This window comes from Chanodichthys erythropterus, chromosome 21 (genome assembly GCF_024489055.1).
Source record: "Chanodichthys erythropterus isolate Z2021 chromosome 21, ASM2448905v1, whole genome shotgun sequence".
Classification (NCBI taxonomy): domain Eukaryota; kingdom Metazoa; phylum Chordata; class Actinopteri; order Cypriniformes; family Xenocyprididae; genus Chanodichthys; species Chanodichthys erythropterus.
Genome location: NC_090241.1, coordinates 9,684,066 through 9,704,511, shown reverse-complemented (window position 1 = coordinate 9,704,511; position 20,446 = coordinate 9,684,066). Strand labels below are relative to the sequence as shown.

General features: G+C 37.8%; 1 protein-coding gene across 1 annotated transcript; it reads left to right on the top strand.

Annotated features, from left to right (window-relative positions):
* Positions 1-8,034: 8,034 nt before the first annotated feature.
* cep170ab (centrosomal protein 170Ab) lies at positions 8,035-20,060 on the top strand. Its single transcript, XM_067374001.1, has 19 exons — positions 8,035-8,139; positions 8,765-8,854; positions 8,952-9,030; positions 9,228-9,286; positions 9,850-10,003; positions 10,086-10,223; positions 10,303-10,784; position 10,844; positions 12,442-12,827; positions 12,969-13,097; positions 13,299-13,434; positions 13,520-14,896; positions 14,990-15,233; positions 16,466-16,571; positions 16,902-17,039; positions 17,278-17,366; positions 17,570-17,663; positions 19,152-19,203; positions 19,822-20,060. The coding sequence occupies exons 1-19, from the start codon at positions 8,035-8,037 to the stop codon at positions 20,058-20,060; spliced, it is 4,098 nt and encodes a 1,365-aa protein (XP_067230102.1).
* The last annotated feature ends 386 nt before the right edge of the window (positions 20,061-20,446 follow it).

The window sequence follows — 20,446 nt, the reverse complement described above, 5'->3', positions numbered from 1 at the left end:
AAAACAAAGGCGTAGCTTGATGATGCCAAGTTTGAGCGCGGAATCTTGGGACATGTGGTCTCCACCTCAATGGCCGGTGGAAAATAATCGGGATAGGACTCGGGAAGAAACCATGTTCATGGATGCAATTATTAACGTTACTGTAGTATGAAGCAGAGCGGGACCGAGTGTTGTGGGAGCTGAACGAGGCTGCTGGAGCGATTGCGCAACACACGCCTCACGAGCAGTGAAACTTTTATTATGACACAGTCGCCGGCGCTGCTTCCGCTTTTCCGGTCATGAGTATGAGGTAACACAGCTCAATTTATCATATTAGATACATTTGAGTGTGTTGAATATGATGTTATAACATGTTATAATGTTACTGTTATAACATTATGTGCGTTCGGTGGCTGCTGTATGACATTTGTTGCACACTGCAGTAAACTAGATCGATTTTAGAATATCAAATTAAATGCTGGATGGCTTTTGTTGATAAATGGCATGGAATTAATTTTAAAATGTATTAAATGATGGAGAAAATGCTGTATTACTGTTACTAAAATTAAAGCTGCATCTGATTATGCTATGTAAGCTACTTGGCAAAATAGTGTTTTTCTCTGAGGCATGGTAAAGCATGGTACTCGCAAAAAAAAAAAAAAAAAAAAAGACTAAACGTGTTGAGCTATATAACAATATTTAGTTTTCTGTCTATAAATATATCAAAACAGTTGTTTATGTCTATTAAAACATGTAATATATTAAAGCGTCTTTGGTGTTTCCATGGTTTCTACAAAATAAAACCGGAAACCGAGGGTAACGCGGGAATGACGCAATTGACAGGCGACTCCTCACACGTCCCGGAGCCTTGGTTAAAATTGCAATTTTCTCACGATTTACATATAGTTGGAAACATTTGAATCATTGTTAGTGCTCAAGTGAACAAAATATACAACACTGGCCTAGTGCTTTTTGGATATTTTACTGCAAAATTCTAACATATTGCAACTTTAAATGTTATTGATGACAAAAAGTAAATACTGATAATTTTTTATCCATTTCATGTGACTCAATATTTATTTTAAAAGTTTTTTTTTTTCTGAACATATATCCAAGAACACACACACACACACACACACACACACACACACACACACACACACACACACACACACACACACACACACACACACACACACACACACACACACACACACACACACACACACACACACGTTGGGATTCCATGTTTCTAGGGGACATTCCATATTGTACAAACTATTTATTCTAATCTATCCCCTAAAACCCTACTCATCACAGAAAACTTTCTGCAGTTTTACTTTTCCAACAACCATCACCTGTTTTTCCTGATATGGACCAAAAATGTCTCCACTAAGGAAAACTAAGGAAAATCGAAAATCGACTGTCATGTACAATTTCGCCATCTAGTGTTCGGTGAATGAACAAACAGTAGCCTATTAATTTCTTATCTATTTTGTCTATCAGCGAATAGCTGAAGTTGACAGGAATCAGAATGAACTATTAATACATATTTAAAGCTTAAAAACCAATAAACATAGCCACTAATCTTCTGTTTTATTTTGTAGGCTATTTGTTTAATTTTAAACATTTTCTTTTGGTGTCATTTTTATTCAAGTCTCCATAGCTTGTTTGTTATATGTTGTTATATATTATTATTATTATATATTGGGATTTTTTTAAATAAAAAAAGTTGCTTATATTTCAACCCATAATTCCACATTAATTTCTCATGTCTGAAAATACACGCAAAAGCACAAATATATGCTGACCACAGGGAGCGCCTGTCGTCTTGTTCTTTCTTGACACCGCAGCGCCATCGTGCGTCAAGACGCGCAACTGCACCTCAGACTGGGATGGGCAGAGCAGCGCTTCTCCGTGCACAAGAGCAGACGGATGTCATTTATGGAATAAATATATTGGGATGTACTAGGTAAGTGTTGCGCTGTGTTTTATATACTAATCACATTTTTTATGAACATATACGTTTTAAATTTTAAGAGCAATTATTTCGCTTTATGGAAAGGAGTAATTGGCTGTCATGAGCTCTAGAGGCGACCGATCTGGCCTATTACCGACTGGAGGTCTCTAACGGCGTCTGATACGTGATGAAAACAGTAGCACAATTATTTAAAAATATTTAGGCCTATGCATGCGTCGATTTGTATGCTACTTCTCCTCACGAGCGTCATATCTGTGCAACATTACGTATTTAAAAACTATGTATTAAATTATGCGCTGGGTGTATATAGTGAGCGACTGTCTCTTAGAATAAATATCATATCTGTCAGTAACGGTGCAGAACAAGGCCAATGCTTGAAGGCAGAGGCGGAGACTGATGCTCCGCACACACGCAAATGATGCGCTGCTTCTCAAGATGAGGATGTATGTATGCATATTAGCTGATTTCATCTAAATATTTCCGCTCAATATCTAAAAACACACGCTGCAGTAGATTCTTCATGATAATGAAACTTCTTTTTATCGCATTATAGAAATGAGGCATTTTTGCATTACAGAAATGAGAATGGAACATCTCCCATAACAGCAACGGGAACTGGCATGATGAACATGTATTGCTAATTGGTCTCATTTTTCTGATGCATCATGTTCTTGACAGGATCCCTTATAGTTTCTATACAGACCATATCACTTTCCACTGTCCCAGGACTGAAGAACTGTAATCATGAATTGGAATGTGAATTGAATTGACCTTATCCAACAGGAAGTTGAATTCAAATTCTGTTGCAAGTACAGATCCCATCCCCCAAAATTAAATGTTTTTTTTTTTATTTATTTTTTACAAACATTCAACATGGTATCAGTCAGATGGCAATACAATGACATTAAATGATTACCATAGTAATTACCATGATTACCATATTAAATAAATAACATGATGATGCCGTATTATGTTTCATGTAGGCCTACTGTTAGTGTTTTGATACTAAAATGTCTTTATCCGCAGTATATAGTATTTCACAAGCTGCAAAGATCTTCATTACTGGAAACCGATATAGCTTTAGCAGTCTGTTTTTATTGATTGTAAGAAGCCTAAATATCCACTTAATCCATTGCCTTTTTGTTCTAAAAGTAGCCCATCGTGTTTGAAACAGCAATCAGAAAGCGATTCAAATGATTCAGTGTTTGAGTAAACTGTCCAAATAATTCAGCTTGATTTGCTCAACCGTTTGATCAATCCATGGAAAATAACCCATTCAAAATAGAGTTGGAAAGTCTGATTAATTTCAAACCATTTTTTTCCCCAGTCTATCAGTTCTTTTTACGTCATTATGTAATTCCGACATCTTGGTTGTTGTGTGCTCAGATATTAAAACCAGTTAACTGCTGCAATCAGATCTGATTTGCAAAGTGGTTTGAGCGGTTAATTGCAAATAAGATATAGCAAAAACAGATATCATGGGTTTTAGGACCATATTATTTCCTTACAAGTTGGAGAGTCTGACACATTTGAGTATACTGATTGAGTGGCTTGTGAATCACTGCTGACTCAAGGCACAAAATGTCAAAAGATTCAGTTCAATTTGATAAAATGGTTCAATTGATACACTGAAATGAGCCAGATCAAAAGAACTCATTCACAAACAGGACATCACGAATCGGGCCTTTTGATTCTAAACAAACAAAACGTGATTGCTTAAAGGGTTAGTTCACTAAAAAAATGAAATTTCTGTCATGTCATCCCAAACCCTTAAGACCTTTGTTCATCTTCAGAACACAAATTAAGATATTTTTTGATAAAATCATTGCACCTTTTGAGGTCCAGAAAGGTATTAAAGGGGAGGTGTGATACTATTTCATGCATTCTGATTTATTTACACTGTTAAAGAGTTGCATTCTCATGCTAAACATGGCCAAAGTTTCAAAACACGAGTTGGACATATGATGGAGTATTTCTGTGCCAAATATACTACTTCCGGTTGTGGACAAGTTTTGCTGATTTTTTTTTTAAGTATGGCCTGTATCACGTCATAAAGTGTGGAATTTTTTGTATAGGCACTTCTACCTGATAAGCGTGCCGTGCACACACACACACACACACACACACACACACACACACACACACACACACACACACACACACACACACACACACACACACACACACACACACACACACACACACACACACATCGCCTAGAGCAAGAGCACGCCCATCAACGCGCTTCGTTCGGGGTACGGAAGCCGAGAGATTTTTCAACAATTGCTGTGTCCCAATTCAGGGGCTGCACCCTTTGAAGGCTGCATACATCAGAGTCATTTAGGAAAATAACCGTTAGATTGAAAAGAAAGAAAGAAATTACAGTATTTTACACCTCACAATGAATATCAGTCAATTGTATTATGGTTACTTTTCTTAAATATGACATCCTTGATGACGTGTACAGCCTTCAAATGTGACCTCCGGAGGACGCAGCCACTGAAATGAGACGCAGCTCCTGTCAACAAAGGAGTGTGTTTTTGGTTGTGAGGGAAAGATGATCTTTTTCAGCTTCCCAAAGGACCCAGCGTTAAGGGGACAGTGGAAGAAGTTTGTTTTTCCGGGGCAGCAACGGTGTTGTGCACATATGTTTGTTTGTTCCCGGGATTTCGGTGATGAATGTCCCAGTTCGGGTTGCGGGTGTTGAGTAAAGCTGCATCAGATGTCTTTGTTTTGTTGGCAATCAGCACACAAGTGCATAAAATGTAAACAACATGAACATTTTTGTTCCCTTTTTATATATAATGATGTCACAGCTTGCAGGCGATCTCTATGCAAAAGCTGTGCACGCTTGTGACTCTTTAGCTCCGCCAGCGGCACTGACGGCAGGCACGCCTCAAGGAGAGTCGTTTTTTTCGGAAAGACTTGGTACAGAGTATCTATCTTTTTTATAAATATGATAAAACTAAAGACTTTTCGGAGATATGAAGGATACAATATTACTCTAACTGTATTTAAAATTAAAATGAGATTGGCAGGAACTGTGTGTGATACCGCCCCTTTAAAGACTTCATTAAAATAGTATGTGACTGCAGTGGTTCAACCTTAATGTTATGAAGCAATGAGAATACTTTTTGTACGCAAAAACAAAACAAGAATAACAACTTTATTTAACAATTTGCACTGTTGTCATAATATGCAGTTGACGTAGTAAATGCAGTTCAGCGCTTCTGTGTTTACGTCCGAATGCAGGCTCAGTATTGGCCGACACCGTACATGTGAGCAGCATGATGCATGCATGTGATGCTGACACAGGATCCAGCCAATAATGAGTTTGCGTTCTGGCGTAGAACACGGAAGCACTGAACTGCGTTCATGCATATGACATATGACAACAGTTCAGATTGTTAAAGTCATTATTTTTGTTTTGTTTTTGCGCACAAAAAGTATTCTCGTCGCTTCATAACATTAAGGTTGAACACAGTCACGATGACTATTTTAAAGATGTCTTTAGTACCTTTCTCGACCTCAAAAGGTGCACTGACGTTGCTACCTATGTGTGCTTCAGAAACCCTTAGATTTCATCAAAAATATCTCAATTTGTGTTCCGAAGATGAACGAAGGTCTTACAGGTTTGGGACAACAGGAGGGTTTTTTAATAAACACTTTTTGTTATACTTTTTGAAACTCTCTGCACATCCTGATAGCAATCAATTATAAAAGTGTTCTAAATATTTAAAAATGTACATCTTCTGTGGAATTCTCAGGACCAAATGTAGGACCAATCATTGCATTCGGTCCGAATTGCAATTGCATTGCATTCAGTGTCCTACCTTCCTGTCAACATATGTATTTCCATACCTCTGCGCACCCTGTTCCCCACATCACACATCATCAGTGTGTTCTGTAAGGAGTTGCAGACTCACAGTCACGAATGCCAACAAACAGCAACAAACAGTAGCCGTGTTTTACAGTTCCTCCGGAACCAAAACACAGAGCTTATGATGCATTCACTCCATGTCGTAACCATAATTAAGAGATGGTAACCCGTGACATTCTTCTCAGAGCTGTTCATGTCCTTAGACTCAGGTCTGCAGATTTTTAGAACACTATCAACGCCGAAATTAATCTGCAGCAGTCAGGTGGAACAAGTAAGAGCTCTGTAATTTGTTTACGCTCATTATTATTGTAATGTTATGTGCTTTGAAACATGAGGTAATTGAACGGTGTCTCTCCTGACACTTTGCAGACTCTATTCTGGGCTGTGCACGTTCCTGTGTTTTGAAAGAGGTGTGGCTTTGGAGATGCTCTGAAGGGAGGGTGGGATCTTATGCTTTCAAAGCTAGCTAGCTATTGCTAGCCTCTCTGAAATTGCCTACCCTAGCTTTAAATATTGTTTGTGTAAATGATTTTCAGGGTGGTGTATGGTAATCTCCCTTGCAAGAAAAGAATTTATCAAATATTTTCTGACGCTTGTATCCCAGTGAAATTGGCTTGGTAATTTTTTTTTTTTTTTTGTATTACATAAAATGTACAAAATTTGTAAAAATATATACAACTCAACAAATACACATATATAAGGGAAAACTATTTATGCCAGGGATAAAAAATGACAAGAAGTTAAAGGGTTTTAAATGAAAATTATGTCATTAATTACTCACCCTCATGTTGTTCCACACCCATAAAACCTTTGTTCATCTTCAGAACACAAATTAAGATATTTTTGATTAAATTAAATAGCTCAGTGAGGTCTGCATCGCCAGCAATAAGAAAGCTACTGAAACATATTTAAAACAGTTCATGTGACTAAAGTTCAACATTAATATTATAAAGCAGAGAGAATACATTTTGTGCGCCAAAATTAACAAAATAGCGAATTTATTCCACAATATCTAGTGATGGGTGATTTCAAAACACTGCTTCATGAAGCTTCGAAGCTCAATGAGTCTTTTGTTTCAAATCAGTGGTTCAGACCACATATCAAACTGCCAGACTCACGTGAACTATTGAAGTGTCAAAACACTTATAATGCAACAAAGCCTCGTTTACTGAAATCATGGGATTTTGGCTCTCTGAACCACTGATTCGAAATAAAAAATTCGTAAAGCTTCAAAGCTTCATGAAGCAGTGTTTGGAAATCGCCCATCACTTGATATTGTGGAATTAATTCGCTATTTTGTTAGTTTTGGCGCACAAAAAGTATTCTCTTCACTTTATAATATTAAGGTTGAACCACTGTAGTCACATGAACTGTTTTAAATATGTTTTTAGTAGCTTTCTGTGAATTAAAAAAGGGAGTGTTATTGCTGACGATGCAGGCCTTACTGAGCCAATGGATTTTATCAAAAATATCTTAATTTGTGCTCCGAAGATGAACGAAGGTCTTACACATGTGGAATGACATGAGGGTGAGTAATTAATGACATAATTATCATTTTTGGGTGAACTATATATAAATATATATATATATATATATATATATATATATATATATATATATATATATATATATATATATATATATATATATATATATATAAAGAAAAAAACGTGACTTTTTTTTGTTGGTATAGGTCAGCATCACTTATTTTAGTTTAGTTCAAAGTCTTAAAGAAGAGACCCTGATTTCACCCTTTTTAGAGGAGAAAGAGTTTAAGTTGTTAGGGAAGTCAGCTGCTTGTCTGGTGCTTAGCAATAAATTATCCAATTTCATTAGGAATGGAGGAATTCGCTTCCACCGGGTATATTTAGCCTCATGGGCTGCACTTTAAATAATACAAACCTATATTATGGAAAGTATTGCTCATGTAAAGCTGTATAGCTCCATTGTCATATTGTGAGACTAGGCTCTATCAACATACTGTATATATTTGTTTGTTGATAGTGAATAATGTTTGTCAATCAGTATACAGTAGATACATTACATTATTTCCTCCATATTCACATAATACAAGTTGAGTTGAGCTTATCTAATTCATTTACCAGTTGCTGTTGGTAATAGCTCTTCTCCGACCTTTCAACAGAATGACCTAGAGAGAGATCAGGAGGAAAAGAGGAGGCCTGGTTAAGTCAAGATGAGTTTGACATCCTGGTTCTTAGTGAGCGGTGGGGGAATAAGGCACCGCCTTCCCCGGGAAATGATCTTCGTGGGACGGGATGACTGTGAGCTTATGCTACAGGTAACTCGATCACTGTTACTCATACACAAGCAGGAGAATGTCATTGTCCCTTCAAGTGTACAGTCCATTCTCCCTGGATCCATAACTGTGCATATTGTAGGCCTATATAGTACTTTACACAACTTTGTTTCATTTAGTGTGTTGTGTTAAGAGCTTTTAGATATGTAAGATTATCTGATATTAAAGTTAACATACCATGAAAGCAGACAAACTAATTAAATATCTGTCGTCATGCTCGCCCCATTCAACCTTGTTAACAAAATAATTTTTCTTTAATTTATGAGAAAGTTGGTGCCAAATGAGCCTAGTGATTGCTTGTATTTTTATTGTATCCTGTATTTTAGGTGTATTATTTATTTTTGACAATCTTTATTGCTAGAATGTTAAAAAAAAGATAATTTTGAAGTATATTTCATAATTTTAGTAACTCCTTTTACTCACCATATACTGCATTTAAGAGTTTCTGGCCATATTTTGTACTCTTTTTGTGTGAAGTGCGATACAGTATATTTCAAAGAATTCAAAGATAATTTCCTCCAGCCCACCTTCACTTAGAACCAAGCATCCACTAATCTATAGCATATTCTTTATTCCCATAATCCATTCACTTCTCTTTATATTCCAGTCTCGTAGTGTTGACAAACAGCACGCTGTCATCAATTACGAAGTAGCTACAGATGAACATAAAGTTAAAGACCTGGGCAGCCTGAATGGGGTGAGGAATGCACCTGTTTGTAATGGATATTAATTTTGTCTTCACTGATATGATGAAAAGCATATGGTGACAGCTAACCTCCTTTTCTCTCCTGTAGACCTTTGTTAATGATGTTCGTATACAGGAACAGCAATATATTACTTTGAAAATGGGTGACAAGCTACGGTTTGGCTATGATATCCTTTTAGCACAAAATAAATTTCAAATTGATTGTTTTGTTTGATTTGTTCCACTGAAGTTAGTTTGTACAATCACAATATAACAAACTGTCTACATTTAAAATTTTAAGTATGTACTATGTAATTACAATTGGTCCAAGTATGCTATGCATGTACATTTCTATATATATTGTTTTCTCCTTAACCCATCTTACATACCAACCTATTTACCGTAGTACGTGGAGAGTTACATGTTCCAGAGGAAGCACTGAAGGTAATACAAATGCAGTAATACAAAATCATTCAAAGATTTGTTTTATGAAAGAAAGCAATACTTTTATTCAGCAAGGATGCATTATACTGATAAAATGTGACAGTAAAGACATTTATAATGTTACATAGATTTCTATTTCAAATAAATGCTTCTGAATGTCCTATTCATCAAAGAATCCTGAAAAAAAAAATGTAAAGCAGTTTCCACAAAAGTATTCAGCATCACAACTGTTGATAATAATTGATAAAACTGATAATAACAAGAAAGGTTTCTTGAGCAATAAATCAGATCAGCTTTGCCATCACAGGAAAACAGTTATTTGTAACAATTATTGTATTTTTATTTCACAATATCACACTTTTTACTGTACATTTGATCAAATAAATGCAGCCTTGGTAAGCATAAGAGACTTCTTTTAAAAACATTAAAAAATAATAATAACTTAATGACCCCAAACTTTTGAACTGTAAATAATCAGTATATGTGATCAATATCAATCAGATTTACAGGACAACATATCTAGTATTCTGTCATGACTTTCTTACATTCACCTTTATTGACAGCATGAAAAGTTCACCAGTCAGCTTCAGCTAAACAAGAAGCCTTCACCATCAGGGGAAACCACTGAAAGTCCAGAGGTCAAAGGGGCAGAGGGAGGAAAAGATGCTGAGGTTAGACCTTCAGAATCAGCACCAAAGACAGAAGAGAAAGTGTCAGGTGAGTAGAAGATGGGTGGTTCGTGAGTTTACAAGAGTTACATTTATCTTACCAAACTCAAAGTATCTCAAACTTTCAGCAGGAGACATAGCTGTGCTCCACAGAGGAACCCCTCTTTATGGACAGCCATCTTGGTGGGGTGACGGGGACGCAGATGATGAAAATTCTGCAACGCACGATGCAAAGGCCTCTGAGCAAAAACAAGTTAGATATGAAACAGGTACGACTGTTGTCATTGTTGTCGTGTTCAGTTAACTGACTTCATGAATGCCACCTGCTCATGTTATGTGTTCATGCAGGCCATAAAGACACTGCAGCAAAGCAGGAGATGGGGCCAGTAGTCACAACACAGAATTTGGGGACCCAGGAACCAAGCTACTTTGAGATCCCCTGTAAGGAGACTCCTCTAGTCGGAGGCGACACAGGAGAAAGCATCCCTACCAGCAGCTTAGAGGCAGTTGCGTCAGCTTCCACAATCCCTGCGTCGGAGGGTGGAGCACATGGACATGCCTCCTTCACTATTGAGTTTGACACAGTGGCTTCAGGGAAGGGCAAAGAGCGAGCCTCAAAGGGTGCCCAAGACCATCGACAGCGGCCGAAAAGAGGGGCAGGAGAGGAACTGAGTGCCTTGCAGGCTGCTATGGTGGCAGCGGAGGTAAAGGTGGCGGACTGGCTGGCACAGAATGAGCTGCCACTGGCCCGCTCTGAATCTGTTGCTGAGGATGATGGAGACAGCGTGAAAAGTGATGTGCCAGTTCAGCTGAGGAGCCTAAGAGGTAAGGTGAAGAAAGTTACTGATGGCTCTATTTGTGTAATGATGCTCAAAGAGACACATATAAGGGTCAAAGATATATGAATGTCCTTGCAAAAAATCTGTACTCAGAAAGATAATAATTGTATTCATGCAGATATGTTAAAGGGGACATATCATGAAAATCTGACTTTTTCCATGTTTAAGTGCTATAATCGGATCCCCGGTGCATTTCAGAAAAAAAGGACAACCCAGTAACTTCGTTTTGGCAAGCCTTTCTTTGCAAGCATCTGAAAAAACAAACTGCTCAGATTTTGCTCCCCTACTGACGTAGGAAGGGAATCTTATTATAATATTACCGCCCCTTAATCTGCACGTTTCCACCCACAGCTCTGTCATTTTGTTTTTGCAAGTGAAAACGGTGTACCACTTCTAAGGCTATGGCAAAAGTTCAAGCAAAGCATGCTAACTGTTCTGCTGTTGGCTGCACAGACACAGACACAATTTAGAGTCTTGTTAGATTGGATAGCCTGCAACTTGACCCTGGCAAGCTCAATTGCTAAAAAAGGAGCGTTTCTGTCCGAGGGATCTTTTGGAAAAAATATTAGACCATTCACAGCATTTGATAGCAATCATAAACGTTAGCCTGGTGTATATGGCTCTGTTTGACAGGTACACTATGTATAGTGGGCATCCATACAGGTCTTGCACAAAGGATTAACATGATGGCACATGCTAGTCGATGAGTTGAATCAACTCCACAGCAACTACACAAATTTATCCACTTAACCATTCAGAAATGTCCAGTTGCATTCTTAAGGTTGTAACTTCTTCCTGAGTCTCGCCATCAGTGTCCAACTCCGATTTGAACAATGTAAGGCTGAATACCTTTACTGACAATCGTCATTTTGGCTGCATGAGATTCTCCAGCTTTGTTGTTGTTGAGCAACCGAAGCGCAAGCTGTTAAAGCTCCGCCTTCTTTTGAAATTTCATGTGGTGTAACAATCAAGTAAAAAGTGATATTTTCAAGTAAAATCTTTTGAATATATGTACTCACCTTATTTTTTAAATAAATTTTTCAAGGTAAATAGTTTTGTTGTTGTTGTTTTACAGATATGACAAATTACTTATAAATATCAGAGTTGCACCACATGACATTTTGCAACCTGAACTAACCTTGTCTTGTCATGAAGTCATATAATCTGATACTTTAAGAGACTTACCGACCTTAACACACAGTCATGAGGGTCTGGAGGGGTCTTCTGTACAGTAGCATGGGGTTCGTGTGAAATTTTTTTATTTTTCAACATGTGTATAAAATACTCACACCACATAAGAACTGTTGGTCTAGGAGTTTGGTAAAAATGTATATTATATATATATATATATATATATATATATATATATATATATATATATATATATATATATACACACACACACACACATATATATATATATATATATATATATATATATATATATATATATATATATATATATATAGGAGTTTGGTAAAAAAAAAAAAAAAACATTTAAATAAATAGATGCAGACAAAAAAATTGAGTGGCAATTCTTTCACCCATAAATGATGAAATGCCTTCTGGTTGCCATTGGCTGCAGTCACAAGCGATTGGTCATGTGTTTTGCTCCATACTTCTTTATGTTTCGCCCCTTCTTTTTCAGGCAGTAAACATGAAGATGGCACACAGAGTGACTCAGAGAATGCACTGGGAGAACAGCTCAGTAACCGGAGGGCATTCCTGCAGGAGCGTTACAGAGGAAAGCAGGGTGTGCAGAAGACAGAAGGCCTTTTCTGTGGGAGGGAAGATCTCTTCCAGCACAAACCATCATCTGTAGCTAAAAAGATGGAACCAGTAGGAGGTGAAGTTGGCAAAAGAACTAACCGTTCTTCCCCACAGAAAGCCAACGTGCCCAGAGAGCAAAGCACTGGGTCTCAAGAGACTCCAAGTAGGGGACATATAGATGACCAAAGTGACAGAGGGACCTACACCATTGAACTGGAGAATGGCAATGCTGAGGAGGAAGAGGCCAGGCGTATGATTGATAAGGTAGACCTGCAGAAGCATAGAAGTTATGTTTTCTTGTATGGTTGAAGATGTCAAAACCAATAGACTTGGAGTCCTTTTTAAAATCGCAACAGCTCTCAGATACCGATATGCAATGATGGTGCAGAATGTGTTACGTTTTAGGTTTTTGGGGTGGAGGACAACCAAGCCCTGACTAAACTGCGTTTTCCAAAACACCAGAAAGATAGAGGAACTATCTGTCCAAGATCTGGATCCATGGAAAACAGACAAACTGGTTATGTAGGTGCAGAGGTATATCAATAATATTTGCCACACTTTTTTGAAGACATTTTAGTATCCTTGAAGATATTCAGTAAAGAACATTGATATCAGTTTTAAAAGAAACTATATAGATTTCTTGGAACCACAAAGATCCTTTTCTAATTTTTCCTAATCATTTATTTTTCAGATAAGAAAAACAACTAAATTTACTGTCCATTTTCCTCTATAAAGGTGCTACCAGATGACTTGGTTGTAGTAGGTGGTCCAAGGTGGGTCTCACAGTGGGCTAGCCTAGCTGCAAGTCATATACGGACCGATCCTGAGGGATCTGGGGCTGAACCCACCATGTTTTCCACAGATGAAAAAGGTTCAAGGGTGTCAAACATATAAAAAAAATTCTTAGGTTTTGTATTACAATTCAATTTTGACAGATTTTCTTTTTGTTTCAACAGCTGATATCAATGCGTCTGAACGTAAGAGAAGGACCCTCCCGCACCTCCCTTCTGAAGACTCTGCTATGGATCCACTGGCTCCTGAGGGCACACAGAGCCAATTCAGACGACCAGTCCCTTCATCAGAGAAACAAGATCTAGAAGTTCAGGAGAAAGTAGATAGGCTCAATAGAATCTCTAAAACTGGACAAAGAATTTCAGGAATGGCCACAGCTGTAGATCAGTCCAAAGTGAACAAGCCAACTCCACCCAGAATCCAGAATAAAGTTGGGCAACAGGGAACTCATGCTAGACAGATCGAGAAGAAACAAGAAGATGGGAGACGAAAGAAGGGTGATGAGGACCGAGAGAAGACAGGGAAGCCGTTACTGAGGCAAGAGAGCTTTACAGTGGAACGGCCAAGTGCTAATGTTCCCCTGGAGCTCATACCTTGCATCGATGGGCCTGGTGCCTCAACCCAGCACAGGGAAATGGCTGTCATCAATGAGGGCATTGATGCTGCGACCATGCTAAAAGACTCAGAGGCTGTGGCTGCTTTTCTGGAAACCACTTTATCAGACCTTGCAGATCCACCGAGCTACTCCCTGGAGGGGTCTGTCTCACCTGAATCTGACATTGATACGACAAGCACAGTCAGCCAGGCTGGGGGAGAAGGAGGGCGTAAAACAGCCCAAAGGAAACGTTCAGCTGGAGGTCCAGGCCGTGAAACAGCCACTAAGAACACCAGCGGCATAGAAAGGAAAGGCAAAACTCAGCCCTCTGGCTCAGCTGGCTCCAGGGCTTGGACATCTCTCGATCTGACAGATGATGACTTAAGCTCTTCGCTTGCCCAGGATGCTACTTTGGTAAAACGACCTCAGGGCCGGGGTCAAAATATCAGCTCTAAGACAGAGCCAACAAGTGGCAAGACCAAAGGAGCAAAGACAACTGTAGCCCCTGCACCAGCCACCTCTAAACCATCAACCCTTCCCCGGCCCAGACCCACACGATCTTCCCTTCTTCGCCGTGCACGACTGGGCGAAGCTTCTGACACAGACCTCGCTGATGTCGATCGTATGTCTGTTGCTTCAGAGGCCTCTACCGCCAGTTCTGCATCAAGACCTTCGGCTGGACGCAGGACCCTCTCTCGGATTGAAGCACTTGCTCAGCCACGAAGGCCAAGAGTGTGCTCTCCTTCAGCTCGAAGTGACTCAGAGGCTACATCAGGCAAGGTCAGGGGCTTTGCCCCACGCCCTGCCCCAGAGAGCGCTCTACGACTCGGTCTCCGCTCTACAGCAGCCTCATCCTCTGTGGTCGTCCCCAGAGCGAGAGCTAACAGCGCTTCCAAACTGCCTGATAAGTGTCCTGGTGCTCCCAATGTTCAAAATACACCTGCAGGTCAGACCTTTGGGGAAAATATACTAGAATGGATAATTGGCCAAAATTGTTCCAACTAAAACATTCTTCTTCTGTTATATGACTTCCTTATAGCTGGTGGAAGGTGGCGCCGGGTACCTATCGAATATGCTTCTACCTCAGAGGATGAGTATGGCTCTAACCGTCACTCCACTCAGCACGGTCGTCTGCGTCCAATGGCTCCACGGGTAACCCAGCTAGGGGGTTCAGCCCCTGCAACACCCAGCCCTGGAGGCATCTCCATGCTACGACACCAGTCTAGCAGAGAGCAGGATGATTACATGAGAGACTGGACTGCCCACAGTGAGGAGATTGCCAGGTAATAAATAGCGGCCTGTGTTGGACAAGCTACTCAAAAAGTTTAATGAACTAAGCTACAAACTACACAAATATTCTAAGCTAAGGTGAAGCTAGCTTTTAAAGCTAGTTACTATACAAGCATAGAAAAAGTAGTGTGCTACATTGAAGCAACATAATATTTAAAAATGTGATTTGTATTGAACATTTTTGACTGTTTTTTAAAAAACACATCCCCAAAAGAGGTATAAAATATTATAATGGCATTTGTTGTATTAAGTATTAATAATAATGTGTAATAATTAATAAACATTACCTCACATCCTACTATCAGGCCAAAACACTTTAATAAGACACAAAGCATAAAAATCTATTTTAAAGAGTATTTATAGGATGTGTGTGTGTGTGTGTGTATTGTATTCACACAAGGAACAATAAGAAATTTACACTACTGTTCAAAAGTTTTGGGTAGGTACGATTTTTTAAAATGTTTAAATGAAAGGATGCTTATGCTCACCAAGGCTGCCTTTATTTGGTCAGTAATACAGTAAAACAGAAGTACTGTGAAATATTATACAATACAATTTAAAACAACTGTTTTCTGTTTGAATTTACATTAAATGTAAATTTTGTGATGGCAAAGCTGAATTTTCAGCATCATTACTCCAGTCTTTAGTGTCGCCTGATTCTTCAGAAATTATATTGATATGCAGATTTGGTGCTCAAATAAAATTTCTTATTATTAACAGTAATGAAAATGGTTGTGCTGCTTAATATTTTTGTCGTAACAGTGAGTGATGCATTTTTTGATTAATAAAAATGACTAAAGAACTGCATTTATTTTAAATAGATATCGTTTTCAACATTTTAAATGTCTTCACTGTCACTTTTTTGATCAATGTTATGCATCCTTGCTATTAATTTCAAAAAGATATTACTGAACATAAGTGTATGTTGGAAAAACTCAAATCAAACACAAACTAATAACTGTTGTCAGACCTATATCCTTGTGGCCAGCGACATGTGGTATAACAGCACTGCAGGTCCTTTCTCGATCCTGTTCTCCTCTCGATTGCCACAAATACTTTCTTCATATTTAGTGATGCTATTGCCCACTGCTTATGCCTTAAAAAGTCTTATCAGCTACCTTTGTATGATAAATAAAATGTACTTTTACTCATAATACAAATAATTGTTGACCTAGTAAATGGTTGACTTAGATCATGAATCATACTTTGTATTCCTTTGTTCCAGAATCAGTCAAGACCTGGCTAAGGATCTGGCCATGTTAGCACGTGAGATTCATGACGTTGCCGGAGAGATTGACTCTGTTAGTCCTTCCTCTGCTCCCTCAGCTTCAGTGAGAAGACAACTACATCATTACCAGAGCCATGGGCATCTTTTATATTTATATGGATCATTTAATTCGTTGGTGCCTGCAGAGATGAATATCAATACATCTCGACAAGTCTGTTAAAGACTTTGGTTTTGCCTACTGTGCATTGTTAACATAATTAATTCAGTATTTAATTAAATGCGTACTGGCATATTGATCGTTTAAGAGAATATGATTCAAAACAGTTTAAAAATCTTTTAAACATTGCATTGGAAGATTTTCAATATAGAAAATAACAATACTGCTGCATTGTATAATCAGTGATGTAAGCACTTATCTTTCTACCTCTCTCAGGTTGAGGATCGTGTGTTTGAGGATGTTCTAGGCAGTGCTCCAGAGATCAGTGGCAGAGGTGTGGAACTAAGACCTCGCGGTGCAATCAGCAGTCAAGATTCCCGCGCCATCCGCCGTAGGACCTGGAGCAGAGATGAGGTGAATCTGCTGAATCTCAAAAATCTTACAGCTTGAACTCTGTTAGTCAGCGTATATACATGCATACATACTACATATTACTAGAAGTTACGATTTATTTTGTTACTTATGTTCCACAAGACGGTGCTGGAGGTTTTTTTTTTTTTTTTTGTCATAACAGAAAGCAGGATCTTGACACGTGTCTCTGAATCCATCTTATTTCTTACAATGACAGCATATGCTTATTCTGCATTCACAGGGTGTGCTGGACAGTTTGCTGTTGGCATCAGTCTCCCAGCTCTCAGCAAAAATCAAACAGGCCATGGAAAAAACAGCCAACAAAATCAGGTACAGGTATCTGCTTTTTATTTAATTCGCTACATTTTATTTCATGTTTGTTAAAATTGTCTTCACAGAATATTTGTTATGAGAATGATCCTTGTGCACCTCTGACCATGATTTGATAGCCTTGTATTATGTAAAACATTCACAGTTTTAGTTCTGAACGGTCTTTTGGAAGGCCACATCTTGAATTATTACTGTTCATACAGGATTTTATTCAAAGACAAGGACCGAAAGTGGGAAGAGATTGAAAGCAGACTGCAGGCAGAGAATGAGGTGCCTCTCCTCAAGACCTCTAATCAGGTGAGAGGGGAGTATTTTTTGATCAGAACACACTGATCATCAATCTCAGGATTTATTTTAATTTAATTTAATTTAATTTAATTTAATTTAATTTAATTTAATTTAATTTAATTTAATTTAATTTAATTTAATTTAATTTAATTTAATTTAATTTTATTTTTTATTTTATATTTTAATTTATATTTTTAATTATTTTATTTTATTTTATTTTATTTTATTTTATTTTATTTTATTTTATTTTTTTATTTTAGAGGGTAGAGTGGAAAACGCCCCCTTGGCTTTAAATGCTCCCCTACTGTTTTTCCCAAAATAACCAGTAGATATGATTTTTTTTTTTTTTTGTTTGTTTTGTTTTTTGCAATGGACTAAGCTAACAAGAGTGATGTAGAAGTATTCACTGTGAAGCTTACATTGGTGACAAAACTGAGAGAAAACGGATTTCATAGCAAATTATCTAATTTTCAGCAGTAAAAAAAATAGTGTTTAAAGCTTGTTGTTTTGTAGAACATAACATGATATGAGAGTAGTAAGGCCTGTAGTTAGGGAGTACATGGTATGTATGGAAAATATAATCATATTTTCAGAATGACAATTTTTTTTAAACTTCCAGCCACTTGGGGTAAAACGCCCCCAGGGGGCATTACTTCCCACTATCATAATTACAGTTACCATGTTCTGAACATTACATCCTTTGTTTTTCCATCAAATGTAATCTAACTAGGTGGTTGAATAAAAATATTTGGACTTTATATTTAAAAATTACCTCAAGTTAGCATCAGCTAGCTAGTTAGCTAGCCATTTAGCATCAGCTATCAATGTTTTTAAAATATGCTGATTTTCAGCATGGTTCTTTAATAAATATTCATATTTATCTACTGTTATTTTTACTCTTTTTTAATTTTTAGGCTAAAACTGTTTGTACTCTGATTTTGCTGTAAATGTATAAAGCAATTGTCAGAGTGGGGGCATTTTTTGTTTTTTAACGGGGATTATCATCCAATGATGCTGAAGTTGTCGTGATGTTTTGGTAGATTTCAGAGTTCATACATCACAGGCACCTCAGCTGAAGATCTCTCAGTTTAATTGGACTGAGCTTTTGACTCATGGTTTGTCACCGCTCAGATTAGGCCCGAGGCGTACCAACTCTGCTCAATGACAGGGCAGTAAATCTAACTCTGTAATGCAGGCTGACCTGAATTGAACTCTTAGAACTTCTGAAATGAAGAAGCTGTTGAGCAGCACAAATGACTACAACGACCGAGCGCTGACAGAAAATAAACTGCTATAATATTTACATAATGTGTTTACCCACAACCATATCAGTGTTACGAATCTAACATTTCAGCTACATTATTTAAAAAAAGTCATAGCAGTTTACTCAAAGCATCAGAATTCTCTGTTCAGTTTGCTGTAAAGTTTTGATTATATCTAAGATCTGGCAGCTTGTGAGGGTTTTCTATTTAGTCTTTTTTATTTTTTCATCCTCAGGAGATTTCTTCCATACTCCAGAATCTGAAAAGAGTGGAACGACAGTTGCTAGGTAAGCAGTACTGAGGTGTTCTTGTTTTGTCCATACTTTTAATGTCTGCCTAGCAATATCCTCCTGAGACCCAACTAAAAGTTTTTGGTATTTAGTGTTTTTTTCTGTCATTATATTGTGGGTACATACAGGCCTATAGTATGTAGCTTTCTATACTAGTGTGGTGTGAAAATGTGTATTTGTTAATTTATTATTTGTATTATTTATATAAAAAGGTCATTTTTATTTTTAGACTGTTTACTAAGAAGTCTGGTAGTGTGTGATCCTCAGTTTTTTTTTTTTTTTAGTGTACGATGCCCAGTTTTTCTCTGTAATCATTTACAAAGTCTGCAAGATGCCTAGTGTTTTAAAATCTGTTCAGATTTTATGCAGTTTATTCCAGCCTTTAGAGCAGCTTCATTAGGCATCATTACCAAACCACTATGTTTTTGACCATTTTAAAACATTTTATAGTGTTGTTTCGTTTTATACACTAGCATTCAAAGGTTTTGGGCGGTACGATTATTCACTGTGTCATATGTTAACTGACTGAATGATTTATAGTCCTTAGTTGCATTGGTGAAAGACTATAACAGAATAACTCAATAAATGTATTTTTCTTGAACTTTAAATCACTAGTAATTGATATCATGGTGGACCCTGATGGTACGTTGGATGCTCTGAGCAGTTTGGGTCTGACCAGTCCACTTATGGCTGAAAACAGAGTTAGTCCTGGCTCGCAAGGTCCACCTGGCAACCAGGCTGCGGAAATATCAGCCAGTTCGACCGCACTGCCCTCTGCCTATTCAGAGGTTGCAGAACGAGATCTCGGCCTGCAGGAGAGGAGCAAAGAGCAGAACATTGCCGGTCAAAACTGAATTACTCCGAACAGTTTACACAGAGATCCTACGCTGGTTTTCAAAGGCCAGGTCATCAGGACTTTTATGTGAATAATGTGAGGTATGCTGTAAAACTTCCTATATGGCATTGCGTTTAAAAGTTTGCTTCATGAATTCTATATATCCATGGACGTATTTTCAAAAATTAAAGAAAATATTTTGAAATATCAATCAACTGTAACACCCTGTAGTTAATGTACACAAGCATTAAAGTTGCCCCTATTATGCTATTTCAAAAGTTCCTAATTTTGTTTTGGAGGTCTCCTACTGTAGGTTCACATGCATCCAAGGTCAAAAAACACTTTCATTTTCTCATAATATACATTGCACATAACCTCTTTTCTCACAGTGTCTGAAACGGGTTG